Raw genomic sequence first — 27,483 nt, 5'->3', positions numbered from 1 at the left:
ATGGCTTCAGCGGGCGCCGGTAAGGCTGCACAGCCCCCCGGGCCGGGCTCCGCCGTTAACGGGACTGCGGCAGAGTTCACCAGCACCGAGCAGGAGCTGTGCGACTACCAGATGCACGGGCAGATGTGCAAGAAGATCGCTCAGCTCACCAAGGTAAGAGCCAATGGGGACAGGGGAGAGAGACAGCCAGAGACAGCGAGAGAGAGAGAGAGGGAGGGGGAGAGACAGCCAGAGACAGCGAGAGAGAGAGAGGGAGGGAGAGGGAGAGACAGCCAGAGACAGCGAGAGAGAGAGGGAGAGAGACAGCCAGAGACAGCGAGAGAGAGAGAGAGAGAGAGAGAGAGGGAGAGAGAGCCAGAGACAGCGAGAGAGAGAGGGAGAGGGAGAGAGACAGCCAGAGACAGCGAGAGAGAGAGAGGGAGAGAGAGAGAGAGACAGCGAGAGAGAGAGGGAGGAGAGAGAGAGGGAGAGAGAGAGAGGGAGGGAGAGAGACAGCCAGAGACAGCGAGAGAGAGAGGGAGGGAGACAGCCAGAGACAGCGAGAGGAGGGAGGGGGGAGAGAGACAGCCAGAGACAGCAGAGAGAGAGAGGGAGAGAGACAGCCAGAGGGAGAGAGAGAGGGAGGGAGAGAGAGAGAGAGAGACAGCAGAGAGAGAGAGAGGGAGAGAGAGAGACAGCCAGAGACAGCGAGAGAGAGAGAGGGAGAGAGAGGAGAGAGAGAGAGAGAGAGAGGGAGAGAGGGAGGGAGAGAGAGAGACAGAGAGGGAGAGAGAGAGGGAGAGAGGGAGAGAGAGAGAGAGACAGCCAGAGACAGCGAGAGAGAGAGGAGAGGGAGGGAGAGAGAGAGAGACAGCAAGGAGAGAGAGGGAGCCAGAGGGGGGGGAGAGAGAGGGGGGAGAGAGGAGAGAGAGGGAGAGAGAGAGGGAGGGAGAGGGGAGAGAGAGAGAGGAGAGAGAGAGAGACAGAGAGGAGAGAGGGAGGGAGAGACAGAGGGAGACAGAGAGAGAGAGAGAGAGGGAGACAGCCAGAGAGAGGGAGAGAGAGACAGCGAGAGAGGGAGAGACAGCGAGGGAGAGAGAGAGGCAGAGAGAGGGAGAGAGACAGCGAGAGACAGCCAGAGAGAGAGAGAGAGAGAGAGACAGAGAGAGGGAGGGAGGGAGAGAGAGAGAGAGGGAGAGAGACAGCGAGAGAGAGAGATAGAGGGAGGGAGAGACATAGAGAGACAGTGAGAGAGAGAGGGAGAGAGAGAGAGAGAGAGGGCGAGAGACAGCGAGAGAGAGAGAGAGAGAGAGAGGCGCCGCCGCACGTGCTTGTCACCGGGTCTGCCAGGCTGATTGGGTGATCTGATGGCCGCCTCACTCTATCTGCCATCGCACCGACACATCAGTGCAGATGGAGAAGGCCAACCTGTAATGAGCCTGTGATATGTGACATATAGGCCTCGAGGGACAACAACAGATCATCAGCTAAAAAATGTAAATGCTTGTAGAAATATGATATGAGTCCACGGAGATTAAGAGAATAAACATCCTAATAAGAGAGGTAACCAAAAACAGAATATGATGATGCTGCATAAACACCTTATACATGTGCATCATCATCATCATCATCATCATCATCCCTGGGGAAACTTGGCTTCCTTCGTCTTCGTGACTGACACAGTAATCAGACATTTACTGAGAGCTTCAGAGTGTTAAGGCTGCAGACCTACAGCTATTTGAGAGACAGACCTTTCAGAGCATCAATTAGGAGTGATGTAACTATCAGTTGACGTATGGATTATCTTCCCCATGCATCGATTTATAGCTTTGAAAAAAATAAATAAAGAGAACTGCACATCTCAAAAATTGCATAAATGCCAATTTTCGCTTCACTACTTTCCTGACCAACAGATAACGAAAGGTATCCAGAGGTACCAATTAACAGTGATATCAAACCAGATAAAAGGAAGAAAACGCTACATTGAAGAAGTTGGAAAAGATACGCATTAATTGAGTAATCGATATTATTCATATGAACCCGCGGGCAGGGGATGCTCTGGCTTTCTGTGCAGCAAGCGTTGCTATATGGGGATTCTCTCTCTCTCTCTCTCTCTCTCTCTCTCTCTCTCTCTCTGGTGCACAATAATGCTTACAGAAGCAGGGCATGACCCATAGCTTGTTGAGCTATGACAATTACTGATGACTGTGCAGTTCCCATCCTCCCTTATGGGCTCACCTCTGTGTTGCCTGTAGGTGTGTGTGTGTGTGTGTGTGTGTGTGTGTGTGTGTGTGTGTGTGTGTGTGTGTGTGTGATGATGTAATGCACGCTGCAGTTTCATATGCAGCATGTTCTCGGGACGCGCACAAACAAAGATGACAACAGACGAGGAGGGTCAGCACTTGTGTCTGTGCTTGTTAGGGGAGTTTGCCAGCCTGGTCCTTCTACCTCCATCCTGCAATGAAAAAAAAAAAAAGAAGAAGATAAGCCTGGACTTGCTTTCCTCTCTTGAAACTTTACGCAAGCCTAACCCTAACCCATCCCGCTGATGAAACATAAGAATCATCAAATCCAATATTTGGTGTAAGCATTTTTTTCTCGGGGCTTTGGGTTGCCGGGCATGTGACACGCGGTTTATTTGAGTGTTGCCAGGGCGGGGGGGTGTGGAGTGGAGAGGAAGTGGGAAATGGGTCAGCTGTGGTAACCTTATATATTTATTAACCTCTGCTCTCTGTGTGCGCGGGGGAGGCTGGCACACACTCACACAGTCACACACTCACACACTCACACAGTCACACACTCACACACTCACACAGTCACACACTCACACACTCACACACTCACACACTCACACACTCACACACAGTCACACACTCACACACACACAGTCACACACTCACACACTCACACACTCACACAGTCACACACTCACACACTCACACACTCACACACTCACACACTCACACACTCACACACTCACACACTCACACAGTCACACACTCACACACTCACACAGTCACACACTCACACACTCACACACTCACACAGTCACACACTCACACACTCACACTCACACACACAGTCACACACTCACACACTCACACAGTCACACACTCACACAGTCACACAGTCACACAGTCACACACTCACACACTCACACAGTCACACACTCACACACACACAGTCACACACTCACACACTCACACACTCACACACTCAGTCATGCACTTGTACTTAACACACCTCCTCACGTCGGCCCGTCCCTCACTCCTCCACACTTCTGCTTGACTTGCACGGCTCCCCCTCCCCCTCCCCCTCCCCCTCCCCCTCCCTACATCGGCCTCCCTCCCTCCCTTTGCTACTGAGAGCGGTCCGCCCCGGTTGAATGGGTGCTGCTAAAGATAAACCGGTAGCACGCCGGAGTGTGTTTACGTGGTGGAACAAGTCAACGGTAAAAAGAACGCCAGGGCTGACCGCGTCCGGCCAGCTGTTGTGAATGTTCACATAAGCTTGTGCGTGCACGGACATGCGCACGGCAACATGAATGAATATATAGAGGAGAGTCTCTTAACGTGACTCGCAGAGATCAACAGTGGCACATTACAGTGTGCTCATGTATGCCAACACGTTTGATTGGCAGCTCTAATTCTGTCTGTGCGACTTCCTGTACGTATCTAGCTTAAGCTGTCACAATTGTCCCCGCTTTGTAATCCAGAACGAGCGGTACCCTCTTTGATATGTGTGAAAGCTTGTGTGTGTGTGTGTGTACATGCTTGCCTGTCTCTTTGCCTAACCTCTCCTCTGTGCACTACCCATCCACTCCACATCTCACCCCTGTTTGCAAAAAGCCTCATCCCGGCGCTCCTTTAACCTGTAGACAGAATATTCATTTCATGCTTTGCTGACTATGAAGTTATTGTCAATAAGCATGGGCACTGGCTCGCAAGGCTACATGAATAACACTATCGACTGGCAGGATCGATACGGGGATCTCGAGGCAGGATTTACAGTAGCAAGAGGCTTCTCGCCACTCTCTGACCAGAGCTGCCATGCCAAGCGTCTTTGAGAATTTACAACCCAAAAGGGGAATCAAAGTGTGACATTGCCTTATTGCTCTAACATTTTAAAATGAAGTCTGAACATGGGCTTTAAACAACGTTAAGGCAATGTCCAATACGTTTTCATATGTGGTTAAAATTTGCGACTAAATAACAACATTGTGTTCTGTTTCTTTGGGTGACGCTACGATTCAGAAGCTAACTTCAGCAATGTGCTTTTTGCTAACAAGTGACCAGATACCTTTATTACTTTATCATTAAAGTAAGTTGGTAAATGCTTAAACTGAGTGCAACAGTAAAACCAGGAGAGGAGAGTGCATGTCAGTAACATATGCTAATATCAATGTAAATGTTGCTTATGAATTCAACTTTTCATTTTTAAGAGAATGTTGTGAAAGTTGTCGTATAAAATATCTCATAAAATGTTGCAAAAAATAAAATGAATGTCACCAAGCTATCTAGCCGTTAGCCGCATGAGGCTAGCTGTGGTGATATTCATTATTTGAGGTATTTTTTCAGAAAGCGAATCATCACCATCATTCTGGCAAAAGTTATCTCTTGAATATAAAACGCAACACTATCAGCTCTTGAAAGGTATCGGCCCATTAATTAACTATTGGCCTTCTCCTGCTATTGGCTTTTAAAAATCCACTTTTGGTGGTCCTCTAGTTTAACATAAATACTTTGTAGTGGTGGTTTGTTTTATTATGTGTTTTATTATGTGTTTTATCCATTAAAAGCCTAACCATTAGCTAAGACTAGAGGTCCTATATACATTGAACGAATGCATTTTATTTAAATGTAATAATGACTATATGTATAATTCCTTTCAAATGAATGGATACATATAAAGTGAGATATTTTTTTTGAATTTTCTTATCTTGCAGGTCAATCTGTGTGATTACCTAGTGAAATGTTTGTCAGAGCTTTGGTGGTTACAAAGAAAGGAATAAAGAATCGTATCAGCGCACGACCTCGCTGGTGCTTTTTTTGTGCATCCTGTCTGTGCATAGCTTTCCCAGAAGGGCATATGGGTGTAATGTTCGGATGCTCATATAATTCTGGACATGTAGCATACATATCGCTCCCTGGATCGTCCTCTCTCTTCCTCCGTCTTGCTATGTTTTCCTCTTCACCCCTCCTTGCTCTCACTCTGGCCAAAGAGGACTGCCAAGACAGACCCTCCCCTCAGAACCATGCCCTAGATTCAGAGTCCCCTTCAGTCTTCTGAGTCACGGGTCAAAGTACAAGGACAGTGACGTTCCTGAATCGACCGGCAGCACAGGAATTTGAAATATGTCCCATCCATCAACCATATCTGTCGCTTATTTCTAAGAAATACATCATAGATTAAAGGAGCTTGGCAATTCTGAGACCATGTCCGTGTGTGTGTGAGGGAGAGGTGGTGACATGCTTACACACACACACAACACACACACACACACACACACACACACACACACACACACACACACACACACACACACACACACACACACACACACACACACACACACACACACAGAGGGAATGTCCACCAGTGCTGTGCCAGCTGTGTGCTGCAGACAGAGAGGCGTCCAGATAAAATATGAGCCTATGCGTCCCCCTGTGTACACCCATGCACACACACACACACACACACACACACACACACACACACACACACACACACACACACACACACACACACACACACACACACACACACACCTCTGAGGGTTTGTAAGTGAGCCATCAGGGTCAGCAGGAGCAGATGATGATGACACTGTAGACATGGTGTGGAGGGTACAGTGAATAGTGGGGGAGAAACAGGCCATATTTCAGGTGTTGGTCGCTGACTATATCGGGACTCCACACATGCTGACAGGCAGGAGAATCACTAGACTGTACTAAGTCATGGCCCGCTGTTTGCCAGTGTTGCTGTTTAACCTCTGCTATTTGATTATTGTGTTTCCACGTCGAGTTTGTGTCAGTTTGATATTTGTTTTCGTAAAGCTGCCAGTTCTAATTATGCTTGTGGACTAGTGTTGGTGTCAGTTTTCCTGCTGTGTGATGCACTCCCACCACACAGAGTGGATCATCTGGATCCACGAGGATGTAAACTGTAACCAGGTTGTTTTCCAAAGGAGATCAAGAAAGAAATATAAAAAAAAACTCACCACACCATGATATTAATCACATAAAAAGAAAAAGGAAACGGTGAATAAAATCTTAACTAAAGTCCATAAGAAGGAAACATTTTATACTCTTGCAAATAAGGGGGGGCAATTCTAATCTTTTCTTATCAAAGGGTCAACATCTATTACTCAGTCTGCAAATAATTATTTTAATCTCAGTTTAAACTCAACAATGACTGGCTGTTCCTGGTTTAAATTATTCTGCAGTTAGTTCCAAAAATAGGGGGGAGGCTACACAAAAGCACTTTTTGCCTAAAATCTCTCAACCTGAGGGACAGAAAACCTTCAAACGTTGCAGCTACTGTAAAAAACAATAAATCATGAAGAAAGCCCTGAATAACTTAGATACTAATTAAGCAAGACTACATAACACAATGGACAAGAGTAATTCATTAAAACAGACACTGTAAAAGGCACATCAGTATGAGATATGATCATAATCACAAGTCAGTCAAGCGGAGCGGCTGCAAACAGGAAAGATGGCCGATCCCTGAAAGAGTTGGTGAACAGATACAGTTCAAAACATACATTTCGTGTGCAATAAACGTTAAATATTTCCTTGTCTGCCGTTGATGCTCTCCAGGTGATTTATTCTCTGAACATGAAGAACGAGGAGCAGGAGGCGGCCCTGCAGTCCTTGAGCCACGCCCACCATGAAGAGCTGCACCGCATCCTGGTGGAGACGTGTCACGAAGGGGAGGGGTCGCAGCTGAGGACACGCCTGCTGGAGATGCAGGACTCTCTGGATGAGCAGCAGAGAGTTGGAGCCCAGGTGTGTGTGTGTGTGTGTGTGTGTGTGTGTGTGTGTGTGTGTGTGTGTGTGTGTGTGTGTGTGTGTGTGTGTGTGTTTGTTTGTGTGTGCATGGGTGGGTCAGTCGGCAACCTCCTAATCTGAAAGGTGAAGCCAATGCGGAAGGGCCTTAAGCTCGCATTATTACTAATGTCCAGCAGGGGGCGAAAATAAGTCTGATTGTATTGAAGTCTATAAGAGAATTATCCTTCCATTATATGATTTATCACCTCAATAAACATTGTAAACATGACTAAATGGTCTCAATCGCTAGATTAAAGTCTTCTCCAATACAGCATGATGTTCATTTATTAAATTATGGTCCATTTAGAGTAAAATAGATCATTAAAGCAGGGTATGCTTTAGGGCGGTGCTACCTTGTGATTAAAGGGTCGTTACCACAGTGTTGTCTGTGTGGGAGTTGTCTGTGTTTACGTCTTACAACTTAGACCCTTTCACAGTGTGATTTCACTTCATGAAAGTTAATTGTAACCATTTGGGTCACCTAAAATACTCTTTATTTAATCTTGGTCGATAGGACCTAGCTCCACCCTCCCGTGTCACTTTTGGTTGCAAAAAGCCAAAGAAGGCGACGGCCAAAAACCAAGATAAAGAAGGATAAAAACCAAGATGGCGTGGGACAAAAAGCCAAGATTGAGAAAGGTAAAAACCAAGATGGAGAAGGCCAAATAGCTAAGATGGACTCAGACAAAATGACTAACTCTAAACTTCAAACCTGCAATCCACATAACAATGGGTGATGTCCCAGGGACTGCGTGCACTTCTTATAGGTGTGGGTTAACCTCCTGATTATCAGATAAGCTGACCTCAGTCAAGGGCTTCTTGTATTGCTGTAATGTCACGTGTAAAAACCCTGTGGGAGCAGCAAATCAAACCCGCCCCTCATGTGACCTACAACAGTCAACCTAGCTGAGATGGCCTGTGACTTTACAGCTTAAGACTTCATGCCTTATTGACATGCTGAGCAACACAATAAAACACCAACATAAATCATTAAGACCCACATGACTTTCTTATGAGCTCTTTGGAAACAGAATACATCTCAACAACTAAAGAGATGTAATGTGACATGGACCTTTTACCTTTTATTTTGAAACGAGCGGCCACACTCGTCTCTCTGGTTTGTTTGTCGTCTGTCCTTTTGTATTTCTTGTTTCAGTTTTTTGCCTTTTTTTTTTCTGCAAATTCTATAGCATGACATTACATGGACACCTACCAGGAAATATAGATACAGAACAACGTTTAACAGCAGATCTGTTCAAATCTTTCATCAGACAGTCAACAGACTGACCACCACGCTGCTGGATTATTATTAATATGGTATAATACTCTTTATCCATGGTATGATAGTGTCCATGGTATAAACACAGTAATACACTCAGGGTCGTCCAAATAAGGAAAAAATAATGGACCTGTTTGAGAAGATGTCAGTTATATTTTTTCCTATTCAACTTTCCCTATAATCACCTAATACATACAACGTTAAGAGGAGATGACAGACCGGCAAAATGAAGTGTCTCCTCCTAAACAGGTCTTTTATTTTCAGGACTCCTCACTGCATCATATAACTTACTTATGAATCATGGTCACGTGAAACCAACCTGCCGGCTGGTTATGATGTTTTGCCGATTTGAAGCCTCAAGTCGGCAATCGACATCTTGGATTTTCGCCGTGGTATCATGGCATATTTTTGCAAACAGTGTAAGGCGTATACAGCTCTGGTAGCGACCTGTCAATCACAAGGTATCCCCGCCTTAAAGCATACCCTGCATTATGGTCTATTTACTCTAAATAGGACGATACATTTATTAAATAAACACCATGCTGTATTGAGGAAGACTTGAAACTAGAGATTGAGACCAAAAGCTCATGTTTACAATGTTTACTGAGGGAATAAATCAAGTGAGAAGTTTTCTCATAGACTTCTATACAATCAGACTTATTTTTACAACCAGAGGAGTCGCCCCCTGATGGCCTTTAGATAGAATGCAAGTTTAAAGCACTATCGTATTGGTTTCACTTCCGTGGTCAAAGTAGCTCCTCTGAGATGAAATGGATATTTGCAGTGCGACCCAGATTAGGCTGTGCTGCAGTCGGAAGCTCTGGTGAGAGGAGGAGAGCTCTGCTCCCAGCAGCAGCGTCTCCTCTTCCTGCCAGGAGCAGAGCTTCACCTCTCTGCTCCTCCAGTCCCCGCCGGGAGCCGACATCAACACCACGCTGCTGGAGACCCAGGCAATATTGCTGGGCCCGCTGGAAGCCAAGGGAGCCCGGGAGAACCAAAACCAGGAATGAGCTGAGCCGACTGCGATACCCCTGCTGTAGTAAAATCAGAGGTCTTCTAAAGGGACTCTGGTGCTCAGATACACTACCACTTCCATCCACAGGGACCGCCAAAATCAACACAAAATGAAAGTTCCTTGTAGTGACTTTAAATGTTTGTGCACTGTGTAACACCTTCTCACCTTTGCCTCCAGGTGCAGGCCGACTTTGAGTGCTTTCGCATCCATTCAGAGGAGAGGGAGCGTGAGACGGAGGCGGAGTTGAGGAAAGAGTTCGAGGAGAGGCTCCAGGCCGCAGAGGAAGAGCTCCAGGAGGCCAAGGCGCACATCGGCGACGCCCAGGAGGAGAACCAGCGGTTGAGCAAAGAGCTGGAGAAGGCCGGGGAGCAGATCCTGGAGCTGAACGCAAAGTGCGAGGAGCTGCAGAAAGCGGCCGACGAGGAGAGGCGGCGAAAGGAGGAGCAGAGGCAGAGGGAAGACGAGGAGGACAAGAGAGAGGAGGAGCGGGAGGACTCGGAAAAAGTGCGAGCGCTCTCGGAGGAGCTGAAGGCTCTGCGGGAGGAGGGCGATCGGGTGGAGGAGGAGAGGGGGCGTGCGGCGCGAGAGGAGAAGGTGCGGTGGGAGCAGAGGGTGAGCGACCTCAACGAGGAGCGGGAGGACATGAGGAGGAGGATGGAGGCGGACTGGAGGGAGGAGAGGCGGAAGTGGGAGGAGAGGGAGGAGGAGGAGAAGAAAGGAATGCACAGCGCCCTGCGAGAGAGGGTGAAGAGGGCCGAGGCGGAGGTGGAGGGCCACCTGGAAAGGCTGGCGGAGGGCAAGAGGAACACGGTCAAACTGCAGGAGCGGATACAGGTACAGAGACACACACACACACACACACACACACACACACACACACACACACACACACACACACACACACACACACACACACACACACATATGTAATCCCTCCATGCTATAACTAGTAGGCTGCGAAAACGAAGGTGAGAGGAAATTGAAATGTGGCAGCTTCCTGTCACGGATGCGCCAAGCTAATGAGAGTGTTGACGGGAAAAGGGAGCGAGTTGGAGGCAGAGAGAGGGGAGGGAGTGGGGGGGGGGTGGATCTTGCTCGTCTAACCGCTGGCTGCCCTCCCTGAGTGCTGCTCCCCACTGCCAACTCTCTGCTAATGAGCAGTTTGAGCGGGATAGATCCGCCGCACCACCACCATTACCACCTCGCGGACGAGCATTAAGAAGCCCTGCGAGAGCTGGCACCGAGCTGACTCGAGCCCTCACACAGCAGACCATTAACCTCCGGTAGCTGGGGGAGATGAACTCCCTGACTCACCACATTTCACCCCCCTTATCGTCTTCCCTGAATTGCTCTCCTCTCCTCCTCATCTGTGTCAAAAGCTGCTTCCCTCACCTGTCTTCCTGTTTTTTCTCCATCTTCTCCCCCTTTGTGCTTGGTCGATCCCCACAACACTCCTCTCGCCCTCCTCACTTGCCGTGCCAACCAGGACCTGGAGGAGGAGCTGGAGCTAGACCGGAGGCGCGTGTCGGAGGCCGAGGGCGCGGCCAGGCGGGCAGAGGAGGAGCTCGCCGTGGCCAAGGAAAGGCTGCTGCTGCAGGAGGACGAGCTGCAGAGCAGAGCAGGTATAGCCGCTCGGCCTATCCCCCCGCCGCTTCACACCTGTCGTCTTGCCCGTCTGTCCATCGGGGAGGGAGAGGTGCCGTCGGTTAAATAAAGCTGAGCTCAGCGCATTCCAACCAGCATCTCTGACTCAGCGTTAATTAAGTTTGTAATACATACAGGGAAAGCAACAAACTTGCATTATTCATCCTCCACAAAGGCAAACAGTTTCATCAAAGTGTCATCACACCCGGTCAGCAAAAAATGAGAGAGATTTTATTTATTGCACGAGAGTGACTATTTTGTTTTGGGCGCTTCCTCATTCGGCATTGGATCCATTCTTCTATTATACATAATCAATCAATACGTGCATCTGTGTGTGTGTTCACTTGGGTGTGTGTTCTCTGTGTGTATCAGAGGAGCTGCTAAACAGGGGGGGCTGCGAGACGTGCGTGTGCACCGAAGTGGAGGAGCTGAGGAGCCAGGCGAGCCGCCTGCAGAGCCGGAACAGAGAGCTGGAGCTGCAGAGCAGCGGCAGAAACAGCGACCACGCCCGGCAGATACGCCAGGTAAGAACCACCAACACACACACACACACACACACGCACATATGAAAAGCTGTTGCTTGAATAACATTGATCCTATGTCCCCTGTGTCCAATCAGCATGCCGAGGCGCTTTCCAGTCTGCGTTCCGAGATGGTGCGAGCCCAGACCGAGGAGCTGCGTCGCATCCAAAGACACGCCGACGACGAGCGGGACAAGCTGCAGAAGGAGATGGACAAAGAGAGGGGGGACCTGCGGAGGGAAAGAGAGCAAGAAAAGGAGAAGTTCGAGAAGGACAGAAACAAACTGCGCCGGGAGAGAGAGGAAGAGAGAGAGGAGGTTGAGGGGATCAAAGAGCGCCTGAGGAGAGAGAAGGAGGAGGAGGTGGACCGGCAGAGGAAGGAGCTGGAGGTCGAGAGGGTCCGCGTTCGCCTGCAGCTGGACAAGAGCATCGAGCAGGTGGAGGCGGAGAGGGCCAGTGTGCAGCAGAAGCTGGAGGAGGAGAAGAGGAGGCTGGTGGAGAAGGCCGAGGAGGACAGGAAGCGGTTGAAGGAGCAGGTGCGGAAGGCGATAGAGGAGGTGATGAGGAGGCACGCCGCCGAGCTTCACGGCGTCCAGGAGGCGCTGAGCTCAGAGAGGAAGACCAACCAGGAGGTCAGCGTTTGTCTGGGGGGTTGTCCTCTTTATCTGACGATAAAGAGGACACAGTTTTACATAATGTGCACTTGTATCAGAGTTTTAAAAATAGTTGAGCTCCTATAGGCTTCATTATTTTAGTTTCAGCCAGACTTTGTGTTTAATTATTTCGCATACAAGGACGAGCCGCTGTGAGAACTAATTTGTTCCTTTCAGTTCTACTTTCCCTTCTCTGTGTGTGTAACGCACATGTGCTCAGGAAAAAAAGAAACCCTTAGAAACTTTAATAAGCGTAGAAGAAATCAGGATTCTTCAGATATCAGATATCGAGCTACTGTGATACTAGGTGACTTTTAAGCAGTCTGTTCCTCATCAGGAGTCACCCACTTGGCCTAAGAGATGAAACTATAAAGTAATTTATCAAAAAATACAGATCACAACAACTTATGTAGCTTTTTTTTGTCTGATCTGTGCATCATCTTGCCACTTGGAAAACTTTGGGTCCTCAAGGGACATTTCACCCGAAGCAAAAAATGTTCCCCTTACCATTAGCGCTGTTCATCAATTTAGATTGCTTTGGTGTGAGTCGTCTAGTTTTGGAGATAAAACAATGTCATTTAGGAACTACTTTCTTACTACCATAGTCAGATGAAAAATATGTATTTTGTGTTTTCTTCCGGGCGAACTGCACCTTTAAGAGCATTAAAAAACGCTCACAACTAGGTCTGTGGATCATTTTGAGTAACTGGGTCATGATGAAAAAGACACTGATGTTAAGTTTTGTGAAGATGTATTTTTTTCACAAGCAGAATGCCATCTAGTCCCATGATATCATAGAGAAAGCAGACATCTCTACAGCAGATATCTCAAAAACTAGACAAGACACACCAAAACAATCCTGATTGATAAATAGCACTCCCAGTAAGAGGAGAAATATATACTTTTGATTTTGGGGTGAACTGCCCCTTTGAAGAGCAACTACTTAATGTAGACAATATAATGGCGTTGATGAGGGGGTGGGTTTTCTTGGCAGGTGTGTGCACGTTTGGATGAGGAGAGGAGGACCGGTGAGGAGCTACGCAGCGAGCTGGAGAGGGAAAGGGAGGAGCTGAGGACGAAGATGAAAGACGCCACCAATGAGGTTTTACTAGATGAGATACGTCTGATAAAATGAAAGATAATATCAGTTGTAATATGTGCAAAGTAAAAGAGCTCCCATGCTCTCAGATCTGTAGGCTGCAGTCTTCCATTCGCCAGCAGGACCAGAAGGAGCCGGTGGCCCCCGAGGCCGGGGCCTCCTGCGGTCCGCAGTGTTCCCGTCTGGAGGAAGAGCTCCGTCAGGCCCGGACTCGGCTAGCCCGGGCGCAGGAGGAGGCGGAGAGGCAGCGGGAGAGGCAGCAGAGGGAGACCGCGTCCCTGAGGGCAGACAAGCACCGGCTGGAGGAGAAAGTCCTGGAGCAGAGCCGGCTGAGCACGGAGCGGAGTCTCCTCGACCAGAGCCAGCGGCACACCGAGGACCGGATCAGGTAGCAGAAGAACCGCTGCCCCCCCCCCCCCGTCATCCTGTTAAACCAAAGCTGAGAAGCAAATCATTCCTTCATTGGAATGAGCTTCGTCAACGGGTGAAAGAATTTATCTGCAGCAATAAAAACGATGCACCGTGATACAAAACCGTGTCAGTGCATAAAAGGGAAATCAATATCACGATCCAGATAAACATTAACCATAATGGTTTTCAGAAAACCAATTAGTCCTGTCCTTAATCCTAAAGTGGTTCCACATATCTTCTTCATCATTACCGTATGCACACGTTGAAAACAAAAGTTACTGTGAGGAACTTTCAGCTGATTATGAAACAGTCTCAGTTTAAGATGGATCTATATGACCTACATCAGTAAACGAGACCAGCAGCGTGAAGATCGGCTATATCTATATAGTTATGATATCATGCAGGTTCATCAGAAACCCCTTCAGCTCAGACCCTAACGGGTCTGGTGGGCTGGTCTCTCTGGCAGAGACCAGCCCACCTCATTAATACCCAGATCCAGCTTCCAGGATCCGGCTTCCAGATTCCGACTTGCACTCAGAAGCTCCATCGTCTCAGCTCCCGGCAGCAGTTTCTCCTCCTCCGGCCAGGAGCAGAGCTTCACCTCTCTGCTCCTCTGGTCCCCGCAGGCAGCTAACACAGACACCACGCTGCTGGAGACCCTGGCCGTATTGCTTGGCCCTGCTGGAAAGAAGGGAGGCAGAACCAGGACTGTGGGTGGCAGACTGCCAGACCCCTGCTGCAGTAAAATCAGAGGTTTTCTAAAAGGAGTCTGGTGCTTGGAAACATTTTTGTCCACAGGAACAGCCAAAATCAACACAAAATGAGAGTTCCTTGTAGTAACTTTCAATTGCTCTAAGATACCAGTGCGCATAGAGACAGCAATGCACTAACAATAGTACTCTTCAACATGACTATCCTGTTTTGGGGTCTTTTCCACGGCACACATTTACAAAACCTGTTTGCAAGATTTTTACAGGTTTCTGCTCCAGAACAACTCAGGGAATTCCCTTATCTCTTGATTTATGAATAGAAAAATGTATGGAAAACCAGATTTGCACTTATATGAAGAAAATAAAAGTGAAATATAATCAGATCTACCTCATCCACAAAACCTAAAACTCAGAAATGATCATCCTCTTGAAATGAGTGAGAAGCACATTTCAAGAGGAATGTCAAATGAATTTGCATGTAGGTTAACTCACGTCCTCGCCCTTTTGTTTCTGATGCCTCCAGGGCGGAGTGCGAGGATCGTCTCAGAGCGGAGTTCAGGATAGAGATGAACGCTGCCGTCGCTGAGAGTGAGCAGAGATGGCAGAACAAAGAGCAGGAGCTGCAGACGCAGATATCTGAGCTGCAGGGTCAACTGAGCGAGTCACAGCAGGTGAGTTTCCTTCAAGTCTGTGATCCTTGTACTCAGTTCCCTCATTATAGCCCGATAACCAGACAGAATTGCTGTTTACTTTATTCTTAATTTCTTTCCCTGTTTATTTGAAAAGAGAGATGGCGATGTGGCAAGTGAACCATAAGCTCAATCAATGAAAATACTTCTGTTAGCTAGTTACGGACTGCAGCATCGATTGATTTCCTCAATCAATCTGCCCGAGATAATCCTTTTGAAATGCTAATTTTGATCAACCTACAGTCCAGGACCTACAGTTCAGTTGACCGTCATGTAATACGAAGCGAAGCAGCATTTCCTCACATTTAGGATGCTGTAAACACAAAAAAATATGGCATTTCGATCAAAGATTAATGGATGTTAAGAATTTGAGCTGATTCTTCTCCCTTCAAAAATGATGTGTCACACCTTTTTTCTTAAACAGGCCCTATTATGCTATTTTCCGGGTGCATATTTTTATCTCAAGTTACAGTTACAACATGTTTACATGCGTTAATGCTCATAGTCCTCCTTGTTTTTCTCATCCTGGCTGTCCTGCAGCACCTCTTCTCACCCTCTCTCTGAAATGCTCCGTTGTAGCGCTTGCTCCTCCCTCCAGAAAGCCAAGTATGCTCTGATTGGTCAGCTAGCCCGCTCTGTTGAGATTGGTCAACGTTTCACATTTCAAAAAGCTCTTCCTCCGGAGCCTAGCTTCGTCTCTCTGTTTTGTTGTTTGAGGGCCAAACTAGCCGTAAGGAGTTTTACGCCACTTCCGTAACATTATGACCTCATAAAGTTACGGAAGTGAATGAGAGAATTCAATCGAGCCGTTTCAGGCAGCTCAGGAGCAGTGTTTCTGAGGGGGAGGGTAACTCCTTTTAGGCGTGGACTTTTACACTCTACGGACCTTTTACATGTACAAAAATATATATAACACACTAAAGAAGAGGGAAAAAGTGAAAAAGCATAATAAGGCCACTTTAAAGCATGTCATTAATCAGCAATGGAAAAAAACTCAGAATTTTAATTCCGATGCTACTTTTTTGATGTCACCTGGGTGTGGATACAGTTTAACAGAAAGCCTACGTTGTGAAGGTGTAAACCTCCATCTTTCACTGGCACTATGAGGGATCCAGTGTTTTGAAGCTTGACTCACACTAGAATCTAAAAAGTCTGGATATTTCAGTTGACCAACTTAAATCGAAGTTGCAATACTAAATCACTGGAGTGCTCTCTTAATTAGCTCCATAAGCCTGTTTTGAGCCCACAATGCGTTTTTATTTATTTATTTAATTCAAGAGTCTGCAAATTCTCAAACAAAAGCGACATCTCACACTAAACTCCAAGCCTAATTGCAAACTCATCATCTCTGGATTAATATACACCGTAACATTCTCTTGTTGATGCAGGCGGAGAAGGCAAAGGAGGGCACGGTAGACGATTGCCATGGAAACCCCGAGATTGACAGACTGAGGAAGGAGGTCCAGGACACCAAGGAGATAAACAAGAAACTGAGGGATCTGCTGCAGGTGATCTGAAATCCTTCATAGTTCTTTCCTCTCTCTGTGATGAATTATTGAGTGGTTTCGATAATGTGATTCCTATAAGCATGCGCACATGTCTGTGCTCCATACGCAAGGCTAAGCGTACTGTGTGTGTGTTGTTGATGTGTGTGTTTGTGTGTGTAAGGAGCCCCAAACCAAGTCTATAGGAGAGGAGAGGCACAGTCACGCCAAGGCTCTGCAGGCGTTAGAGAGACAGGCGAAGGAAGACGTGCTGTCTGAGAGGAACAGGCTGCAGACGATGCACCACCTGGAGCTAGGTAGTACACACATGCACACGTTTACACACGTGCATGAGCAGGCAGACAGTAACGCATTCTGTATAACACACACAGAGCGATATACACATAGAGATTATGAATTCAACAGTGAAGCTGCTATTGCCATGGATACACTTCACCATGGCAACAGCGGATGGGTACCTGTAGCAGTGGGCAAAATTGATTTTTATTTTTTTTTGCTTGTGTGTGTGTGATATCAGATAAGCAGCGTGCAGAGTTGACCCAGCAGCACACGGAGTGGAGCCGGCAGATGACCCAGAGACACATGCAGCAGATAGAAGACCTGCAGGCTCAACTGCAGGCACACACACAGATGATGGCCCTACAACAGGTAGCACACACACACACACACACACACACACACACACACACACACACACACACACACACACACACACACACACACACACAAAAGCAAACATGTATATATGTGAACACATGAGCAAAACACAGCCATTTCATAACTGATGTCTTTGTTGTTCACATAGATATTGACAACGTGTGTCTGCATGCTCTTGTTTATGTGTGTGTGTGTGTGTGTGGGTGTGTGTGTGTGTGTGTGTGTGTGTGCGTGTGTTTGTGTGTGAAGGATCTGAAGCAGCAGAACCAGAATCAGGTGTTCGAGCGACAGCTGGATGAGAGCCGCTGTGCCATGCTGGAGCTGCAGAGAGAAAACGCAGCACTGAAGAAGCAATTAAAGGAGAGGTGAGGAAAGTTAGTGGATGTGGAGTTATTTCCACATTAATGATATGACATATGGGACAGCGACAGCTAATGATTGTTTGCATTGTTGGTTCATCCGCCAATAGTGGAAAATCGTCACCAATTTCCCTAAAACCCAAGGAGATGTACAAGGGGACGATTGATAGTTTTATTTAAAACCAAATATATCTCTTGTTCTATCATAGATGACAAAGAAAAGCATCAAATCCTTACATTTCACAAGCCAGAAATGATGAATCGATTATCAAAGTAGTTGCCACTTAATTCACTGTCGGTTTACTAATCCATGCATCGATTAATCGTTGAAATCCTTTAAAGGAATATTAAGATGTGAAAATCAGTGCCCCTCTGACTGTTCGGTTAATATGAAACTGGAGCCAGCGTCCCATTAGCTTAGCTTAGCACAACGACTGGAAACAAGGGGAAACAGCTAGACTGGCTCAGTCCAAAGGCAACAATATACACCTGTTAACACCTCCAAAGCTCACAAACGAACACATTAAGCAAGGCCAGGTACAACCTGTTAATTAGGTATAACCTGTTAATTAGGTACAACCTGTTAATTAGGTATAACCTGTCAATTAGGGAGCTTTAGAGGTGCTTGTAGGGGTACTTTTGAGCATAACCTAGCTAGCATAAACAGGCTAGCTGTTTCCGACAGTTTACAGGCTTTTTGATAAGTTAAAGGAGACATTATGCTCATTTTCAGGTTCATACTTGTATTATGGGTTTCTACTAGAATATGTTTACATGCTTCAGTGTTAAAAAATAATATAATACATGCTGTCAGTCTGAAACGGTCCATTTTAATTGCATGGGTCCAGACCTTTGAATCCGTCCGTTCCACCTTGTTCGACCAGACTGAAGATGGAAATAAAGTATAACGAGTAATAATTCTGTCTGACATCAGCTTTGGTCCAATGTTTACTTCCTGTCATTCACACTTTTAAAGGTCCCAAATACTTGTGAGATATTCATGTCATTTTTTTAAAATAATAAAGCAGGTATAAGTGCTAAACAAATACCATGAAATTATAAAAACATGGAGTTTCAAGGACAAACACACACAGACACTGTGCCTTTAAACAATATAAAGACCATTTTACAGTTTTTAACATAATCATTCTTAATGTTTCCCAGTTCTTTTGTGGTTGCAGTGCATTTTGATACCATCGGCTGACATAAATCAAACATGGATCCAAGCTGTTGCCTAGCAACGCAATTCCGTTGAACCATATTAAAACGGAGATTTTTCAAACGGTGAAAACAGTTATAGTCAGACAGACCCTATGTGTAAAATTTAAGGATACAAAGATGATTTATTGTCATTATGCAACACAGGGATGCACAAACTAATACAGTTGCAGCCCATTTGTGTCACAAAAAAAATATGAAAACAAAAACTAGTACATTCCTGTAGTGCAATTTTTGAAATTGCATCAATAGGAATGTTAACAGCAGCAACAAAACATATTCTCTGGGCAGATAATATGGCCGACATCCACCATTCAGTGGCGTTTGGTCCCTCAGTACTGGCTGGTTGGGCGGCAGTGGGCTGCGATCGTCTCAAGGGCCATTGCACCTTTTCAATGTTGAGTGTATTCTGTCGTATGCCATAAGTACATAAACAAACAAACAAAGAGTTGTTTTAAGAACATGTTTTAGTAGCATAGTATATCTCCTTTAAGCTAACGGTTTACTGGCTGTAGCTTTATATTTTGCGTAGAGAAATTCCATAAAATGTACTACCCCTTATCTCCAGGTTAAAATCAGTTTACAGGTTTCTCTGCAGTATGTGACAATGAATTGTATATTTGTAATTATTTGTGTATATTGTTGAGCTTTGTTATTTATCGGTATATACTATAAAAAAATGTAAGATCCCTTTTTATCATAAATGTTGTTTTGTATTATACGGGCCACTTTCTGTTTTATCAGGTCCGTGCAGGAGAATCCTGAAACCGAGGAGAAAAAAGAAGATGAAGTCGTGGATTTGCGCAAAAAGAGGGACGCCCAGCTGGAAGAGGAAGCACAACGTCTGAAGGAGGAGGTGGAGAAGCTGAGGGTGGAGATGGAGAAGCTGGAGGAGTCACAGAAACACTGGGAGGAGAGGAAAGAGGAGGACGTGAAAGAGGAGGAGGTGGACGAGGAGAAGAAGAAGGAGCGCGAGGAGGACAAGAGGAGAGAGGAGGTGGAGGAGATCAGGAGGAAGCACAAGAAGGAGATGCAGAGCCTGGTGTCCGAGTACAGCAGCGCCCAGACGCACCTGCAGGCCCGCATCGTGGCCCTGGAGAACGAGTGAGTAGAGGGCGAGATGTGTTGGGTGGAAATCCAGCGAGTTCTAAAATGAAGGACGGGTATGTGAGAAAAGTGTGTGTGTGTTTGTGTATATGATTTAACTGCAGACTGCGCGAGCGGGAGGAGCGGTGCAGGAGGAGGGAGCCTCGATGTGATGACCTGCAGCTGGGGAGACTCCAGGAAAGACTGACCGAGAGGGACCAGCTCATTAAACGATTAGTGGTGGGAGCACACACACACACACACACACACACACACACACACACACACACACACACACACACACACACACACACACACACACACTACAGACTCTAACAATGGCCTGTGGAACTGATAAAGGATTAGTGTGGTGATAACATTACAGACTCTAACAATGGCCTGTGGAACTGATAAATTATTAGCACCAGGTGACATGTTCCTAAATTATGATGAACAATAAGCGCTGTAGTTTACAGCCCTGCTGCTACTCACTAGAGCATTAGATCATGTGAAATATTCTAGAATAATGCTGTATTCGCTCCTGTTTGGGCTATACTTGCTTAAAACTAAAAAGCCCAGCTGCTTTGGGGGATTATGGAGTATTTTTTAATTTCTTTCTAATGAAACATTACAATTTTACAATTACATCTGTGACCCGTTTTTTAAAGGTCAAATATTCAGAACAAGGAGTGCTATCTTATATTGGATTTGTTGAAGGTAAAAAAACATACAGAACAACGTCAGACTTATCCTTCCATTCATGCACTGTGCACTGTGCACAGCTAACAGAAACTTGTTGTTCAATGGACTATTTCCGCATCATCTGGTAGCCGTATAACAGTCGCAAAAGTACATTAGCACTATGGTTGGTAATCTAGAGAAACTAGGAAGAGTGTGCAACATTTAAAACAAAATATTCAACAGAAAAACCCAGCCCAGTGTTGCTATTTTCCGATGAAACTGGCTAGCAGCATTAGCTCCAAAAGCTGCTAAATGTAGCAAAAAAGTTGCCAATGTTCTTCAAGCCTCCCTCCAAAGCCATCCCAATTGATCATAATGAATAATCGACAAACATGGCTGTTGTTGGACTCACAGCTGACAGCTAGCAGCTTGTTGAGGCTGTGATCATTTCATTCAGCATTAGGGTCTAATGAAATGATTGGACTCGCTTATTACAGTCATGCTACAGACACCGACACCAGAATATTGTTTGTCAGAGCATTTGATTTGTTTGTTGCTATCAGGATGTAAGTAGAATTTTGACAGAAATGTCAAATATGCTTTTGAAGAAGATTTCTTACCCTACCTTTAACTGTACAACAATTCACAGCTTTTCTGACTTTCGAAAAACACAATTTTCCTCGTTTGAGGAAAATTGTGTTACTAGTTTAGCAGCAATATCTTCATTTGACTTCAACTCAAGGCCATTTATTCATTTGTTTGATCACATCACGCAGTCCTCATTAGTAGATTAAGTTTGCTAAGTTTCCATTGATCTGAGCACTTCTAGGATTCTCATACATGTGGAGCACAGGGATCCCGGTGTCACGGTGGTTGGGACACATGCCATTTAACTGCAGTGTCCCCGGTTTGATTCCCTCCAGGGATTTTTATAGTTGAACCCCTTCTTTCTCTCCCTGTGTGGTCTGTCTGTGTCTTTACTGTTGCTATCCAGTAAAGGCAAAAGGCCAAAAAAATCTCTGAGTTAGTTCAGAACAGTGTAATACAGATAAAAGCTCCAGAACTGGCGAAATGTTGAACCTTGAGTTGAGATCAAATAAAGACATTGAATCCTGCTAAATTGGTAATATATATTTCAAAAATAAGGAAAAATGGTTTAAAGTGATCTGACATTCATGTAGCCAATTAACATCAAAGTGACCAAGATTGAATGAAAACTTCACACAGGCCAAAACAAAATAGAACAGTGTTATCATTAATCATCAGTGGAGACCATTTTTCAAAGTGTCCTCGGCCAGAGTGCTGTGTCGGCCATCTGTGAGGCATGAGGCATGAGTAGGAAACAAGTGCACCCTCTAGACACAACTCCAACACATCAACCACAACACCGACTGTGAACGAGGCCAGTGAAAGTCCTTCCTTGTCCTCCTTCCCTCCAGGAAGAGAGGCATCAGCTGCAGCTCCACCCTCCCGTTGCCGGGGACAACAGCACCCTCAGGGTCCGTGACAGCAAGTCCCGCCCCGGGAGCGTCACGCCAACCATGAGGGTGAGTGCATGTGTTCATAATGTATTCATCAAAACGAGCCTTCTTCCAGCCAGAAGTGCCCGCTGGGCCGGAGCCAACTTCCCACTGACACACTTCCAGCTCGACAGATCAGCGTAAAGCGTCGTAAAGACACGCCCTAAATTATTTGAATAACAATTAAAAAGAAGAAATAATAAACTAATAACTTGGCCAGTAAAGATACAGCCTTTGGTTCCCTCCAAATAAAACCAAATTTAATGATGTTAAATAAAATAAATAAATAAATACAAGATGATAATGAAAAGAATAAAACAAATATATATAATATCAATTATTTATTTATTCATTAATTCATTCATTTATTTATTAATTCATTCATTCATTCATTCATTCATTTTTATGGCAAAAACAAAAAGCATCTCAGCTGCATATATCATAATTTTAGGCTACAACTGAGCGCAGGATCCACTGTGCATTAACTCCCCTTCATTCATTATGGTATCAGGTACAGATGGATGATCCCAGATCTACTGGGCTGTCAAATCTAAGCATACGTTTACTGACTGTATTAGAAATGACACTCTGCCCAAAATCTTTTTTAATATCAAACGCACTCCATCTGCAGACTTGAAAATCGTTGTGAAACACCTTGTGATTTATTTCTTACAGCTAATGGCTGCTGTGCTCAGCCTGGGTTTAAAATGGCAACCAAGAGAGTGGGAAAGAAAAGTAACGAATCATCACAAACTACTCCTGCAGTGTAAACTGCAATCTGGTGACTATTCGTGTGCCCAAAATATGGCCAAATACACACCTCCCCCCCTTTTCTTAGGTTGTGTATTTAACTTTATCTTTGTCATAACAAAGTAGTGAGCATACGATTCATTATTCTGAGGAGTGTCTCGAGATATACTTCTTCTCTAGAATAACATTGTGACTGATATGAATTCAGGCTGACCACAGCTGCTGCTGCTAAAGGGAGGTAGACACATTTTACAGAATACAGCGGCTGATGGTTTGATACTCATGAAGCATTTTGGGCAGAGTAACACTTTAGATTTAGACTTCCTAGTCCATCTATCACTGATCAGCTGTGGCTAAAATGATGTCGGTATGATCCATATTAAATAAACTCTAACATCTCCTTAAAGGCAATTTCATTCATTACATCCACAAAGTAGTCACTAAAATCATGTTTTTGAACAACTACGCTTTGTTTTGATGAATGCAATGAACCAGGTATCCACTTCATTAAAGGATAAGGTTGGTGATATTCTATATTTAAAGTTACTACAAGGAACTTTTATTTAGTGTTGATTTTGGCGGCCCCTATGGACGTAAGTGGTAGTGTTTCCGTGCACCAGTTTTCCTTTAGAAAACCCCTTATTTTACTGCAGAAGGCGTCAGAATGTCTGCGATGATCAGTCCTGGTTCTGGTTCTCCCGTGCCTGGGTCTCTAGCGGCGTGGCGTCAGTGTTGGCTCCCGGCAGGAACCGGCGGTGTCTGAACTGAAAGAGTTTCTTGTGAACCTGCATGATTTAATCTGATTTCACGCAGAATCCATGTCATCCGTGATGACAAGCATTAAGAATAACTATATAGAAATAGACAATCCTCTCGCTGACGCACTTATGTAGGTCATATAGAGGGATCAGTATTAAATTGAGACTGTTTCATAACAAGTTGAAAGTTCAATCAATCAATCTTAAAAAACAGGTCACAAATATATAGTTTCATAAAAAAAGTGCATTTGTTGGGGACTATTTTCAGCTGCGGATTAGTACAAATGTTGTGCCCTAGTGAACATTTATGGAAACAGGAAAGTGTAGGGTTTATTGACAATAAGGACAATATAGAATATCAGCATCCTTATCTTTTGATGAAATTGTCCCAACAGAGGAAGCGTGTGGAGTCTCCTCCTTGCGTCACCAGCATCCCCAGCGCTGGCACCTATGACAGGAGCATCTTGGTACCCCCCTCCTCCTCATCGTCCTCCTCCTCCACCTCCTCCGTCCATCAGCGATCCTCCTCAACTCTCCCCCACCAGTCCACCTCCCAAACGCAGACCTCCACCCACTACTCCTCCTCCTCCCTGCCACACAAGCACACTTCCCTCTCCCTTGGCCAGCATTCCTCCCCCTCCCTCCCCCGCTCCACCAGATCCCGGACCTCCTGCGTCCCTCCCACGCCGGCGCCTACCGCCCCGCTCCCCGTCTGCCCCTCTCCGCAGACGGGCATCCGCTACGTGGCGCCCTCCTGCCATGAGCCGCATGCAACCCTGCAGGCCCAGTCAATAAGGTATGAACATTCTGATATCTTGGCTGTGATGTTACAGATGTAAAGAAAGGGAATGGGAAAGACGCACACGAGTACTTCAATGAGTGATCGACATTTGGATAAGATACTACAGTGACCTGAAAACAAAAACATACAAACTCATAATAGAAAATATTTATATATATATATAAACAATATATCCTAACATGTAATGGTTCAATTCAATATTTAGAGTTCTGTTATACCATGTAATTCTGAATCTTTCAAGCATAGACTGTTTATAAGAAGTGGGCATAGTCACCGCTACGTCACTACGCCATTGGTTTGTGGACTGCCTCTTTGAAGCCATCCAAGTTCATCATTTTGGCCATCACCATCTTGGTTCTAGGCTGTCACCATCTTGGTTCTAGGCTGTCGCCATCTTGGTTCTAGGCTGTCACCATCTTGGTTTTAGGCCCTCGCCATCTTGGTTTTGGCCATCTTAGTTTTTAGGCTATTGCCTAATTATATCTTTGTTTGATGGCCGTTCATCTTTGTCTTAGGCAGCTGCCATCTTGGTTTTGGGTCGCCGCCATCATGATGGCAGAAAATGATGAGTATTCTATTGGTGTTTACGTTGACCTCCAGAAGGCTTTTGATACTATAGATCACACCAAATTATTGAGAAAATTGGAGAAGTATGGGATGAGAGGGATAGCTCACTATTGGCTGAAAAGCTACTTGCAAAATAGACAGCAGTGTGTGCAAGTTAATGACATGGTGTCAGGACTTAGAAAGACTTAGAAAGGCCTTAAACCAAGATGACGACAGCCTTATTATTATTATTATTATTATTATTATTATTATTATTATTATTATTATTATTATTACCTGTGGAGTACCCCAGGGATCAGTGATTAGTCCAATACTTTTTAGACTTTATATTAATGATATTATGTAATGTTACTGAATTATTAAAATTTGTCATTTTGCAGTGGATACAAATTTACTTTGCTCAGGTAAACGTTTAAAGGAACTTTAAAGTTGCCCCATGTTTAAGTAGTATGATAGTGTTTACTGCTAAAAAAGCTAAAAAGGGGATTAAAAGGAGATTAATTTCTGTTGTTGGGGTTAATATATGGAACAATTCTAATACGAATGTGTAACTTTTTTTTGGTTTTCAGAAGGACTGTTTATAAAGCTATTTTTGAGGGTTACAAGTCTGAATGAAATATATTTTTCTTTTCTTTTTTTGTATATTTTGTTTTCTTGAGGGTGGCTTGATTGATGGGAAAGTAGGATAGTCATATACGTATAAGCTTAATGCTTCTGCCTATGCCTTTATAGTTATATTGTATGCTATGTTATGTATAGGCTGTATACATTGCATTGTGTGTGATGACTGAATAAAAACACTATCTATCTATCATAAGTTGTAAGACGAAAACAGAGACAACTCCCACACCGTACAAAACTGTGGTAGCCACCTGTCAATCACAAGGTAGCCCAGCCATAAAGCATACCCTGCTTCATGGTCGACTTGACTCTAAATGGGACCATAACTTACTAAATGAACAACATGCTGTATTGAAGACTGAGACCATAGACTCATGTTTACAATGTTTACTGGGGTAATAAATCAAGAGAGTAGGGTCATTTTCTCATACAACCAGTGGCCACTGATGGCCATAAATAAAGTTTAAGGCACTTAAGCATTGGCATGACCTTTCAGAACCAGAGGTTGCTGCTGCCTGCTTTCAAGTCTCTGTCTAAAAAAATGAATTAACAATACCAGAAATGGATGGAGAAAAAAAAGCAAAAATATATAATCAAACCTACACAAGCTTCTAGTAAACGTTTCCTTTCAAGTTGGCTGTCCTGATTTTAAACACCTTTCTTGGTGAATGTGGCGTCTCAAAAAACGTCCCAACGCTCTGAACCATAGCATGAGGACATATTCATTCTGATTTTAGAAAGCCAATGCATGTGTTTTTCTTCTGTGTCTTGCAGGGGCCCGTATCTGGAGCAGAGGGGGACAGAGGGACTAAAACAGGAGTGGTTCACCAAATACTTCTCCTTCTGAGCACAAAAAAAAGCACATGAACACACGCACAGCAGCTGCAAGTACATTTCCTCATATACAGTTCATTGCTTCTTATACACATCCGTTTGCTTCCCACACACACACACGTACACACACACACACACACACACACACACACACCAACATATGGGCTCATCACCAGCAAGGCCATCTCAAACATTGCCTCAAAGCTCAACCAAAAAGTGCTTCTCAAACACATGCCTGACCTCTTCTCTGGAACATAGGCCTGCCGGATCTTGTTTGTATAGTTTGGAATGTCTCCATATGTTGTTTTTATTAAAGCAGTCTTCCTTTTTAAAAAAATGCAACCTTTGCTCTAATCTCCACCACGCGATTATTCCGGGAGAATGTCTGTCTGTTTCTTGAAAATCAGCAACCAGTTGTCTCTCCAGGTATGGAAGCATTCGACGTATTCAATCAAGATCCTCGTCAAAACAGGACACACGCCACTCACCGTACCAAAATGAAGCTTGTCTCAATGCAAAAATGTATGATAACCTTGATGAACAAATTGAATAAAATATTTTGTTTTTGCAAGCGCTTCTTCTTTGTACAGTGGTGCAACAAAGGAAAGACCGGGATAACACGCAATTTTTTAATCATAGGTGAGTAATTTAAGGTGGCACATGGAATGTATTATACGTCGGGACGGGCATGAAGTCCTTCATCAGTGTTATTTTGTATTGTATCCAGTTGGGAATGTCTGCTTTTGCCTAATTCCGCAGATCAAATACCTGAGCAAAATGCAACAAATGCAAATTTCATGTAAAAATCCCAAATTATCATCATAGCCTGACTGATGCGGATATTATTGAAATTTTAGTTAAAAATGATACACAGTTTGAATTCATATTAGAGTCAACATACAGTATGCCAATATCTGCTGACATGTTCACAATCTAATGTCCATAACGCAGTCCTTTGCATCTACTTTGTCAACAATGTCCTAATACACCACAGTGTGAATAGTTTGTTTCAAGGTTTATGTTGTCAAATCGCCGACATAAGAAACTTTATTGATCCAAAGCAACTGAAATGTTTA

General features: G+C 44.9%; 1 protein-coding gene across 1 annotated transcript; it reads left to right on the top strand.

Annotated features, from left to right (window-relative positions):
* On the top strand, positions 1–26,934 carry fam184b (family with sequence similarity 184 member B). The gene is made up of 18 exons (XM_054605186.1): positions 1–153; positions 6,798–6,986; positions 9,500–10,156; positions 10,809–10,944; positions 11,339–11,490; positions 11,586–12,119; positions 13,135–13,242; positions 13,329–13,627; positions 14,884–15,031; positions 16,438–16,557; positions 16,718–16,850; positions 17,072–17,202; positions 17,461–17,576; positions 19,533–19,892; positions 20,000–20,114; positions 21,995–22,102; positions 23,979–24,379; positions 26,348–26,934. Exons 1-18 carry the CDS (start codon positions 1–3, stop codon positions 26,418–26,420), a joined length of 3,933 nt encoding a protein of 1,310 aa, XP_054461161.1. The 3' UTR covers positions 26,421–26,934.
* Positions 26,935–27,483: the final 549 nt, after the last annotated feature.

The sequence above is a fragment of the Anoplopoma fimbria genome, chromosome 9 (assembly GCF_027596085.1).
Source record: "Anoplopoma fimbria isolate UVic2021 breed Golden Eagle Sablefish chromosome 9, Afim_UVic_2022, whole genome shotgun sequence".
Lineage (NCBI taxonomy): Eukaryota > Metazoa > Chordata > Actinopteri > Perciformes > Anoplopomatidae > Anoplopoma > Anoplopoma fimbria.
Note: the sequence above shows the minus strand (reverse complement) of the source record. Positions and strands in the feature narration are given on the sequence as shown.

Coding starts and splice junctions, on each gene's coding strand:
- fam184b (XM_054605186.1), top strand. CDS start 1: ATGGCTTCAGCGGGCGCCGGTAAGGCTGCACAGCCCCCCGGGCCGGGC. Junction 154..6,797: donor AGATCGCTCAGCTCACCAAG/GTAAGAGCCAAT, acceptor GATGCTCTCCAG/GTGATTTATTCTCTGAACAT. Junction 6,987..9,499: donor AGCAGAGAGTTGGAGCCCAG/GTGTGTGTGTGT, acceptor CTTTGCCTCCAG/GTGCAGGCCGACTTTGAGTG.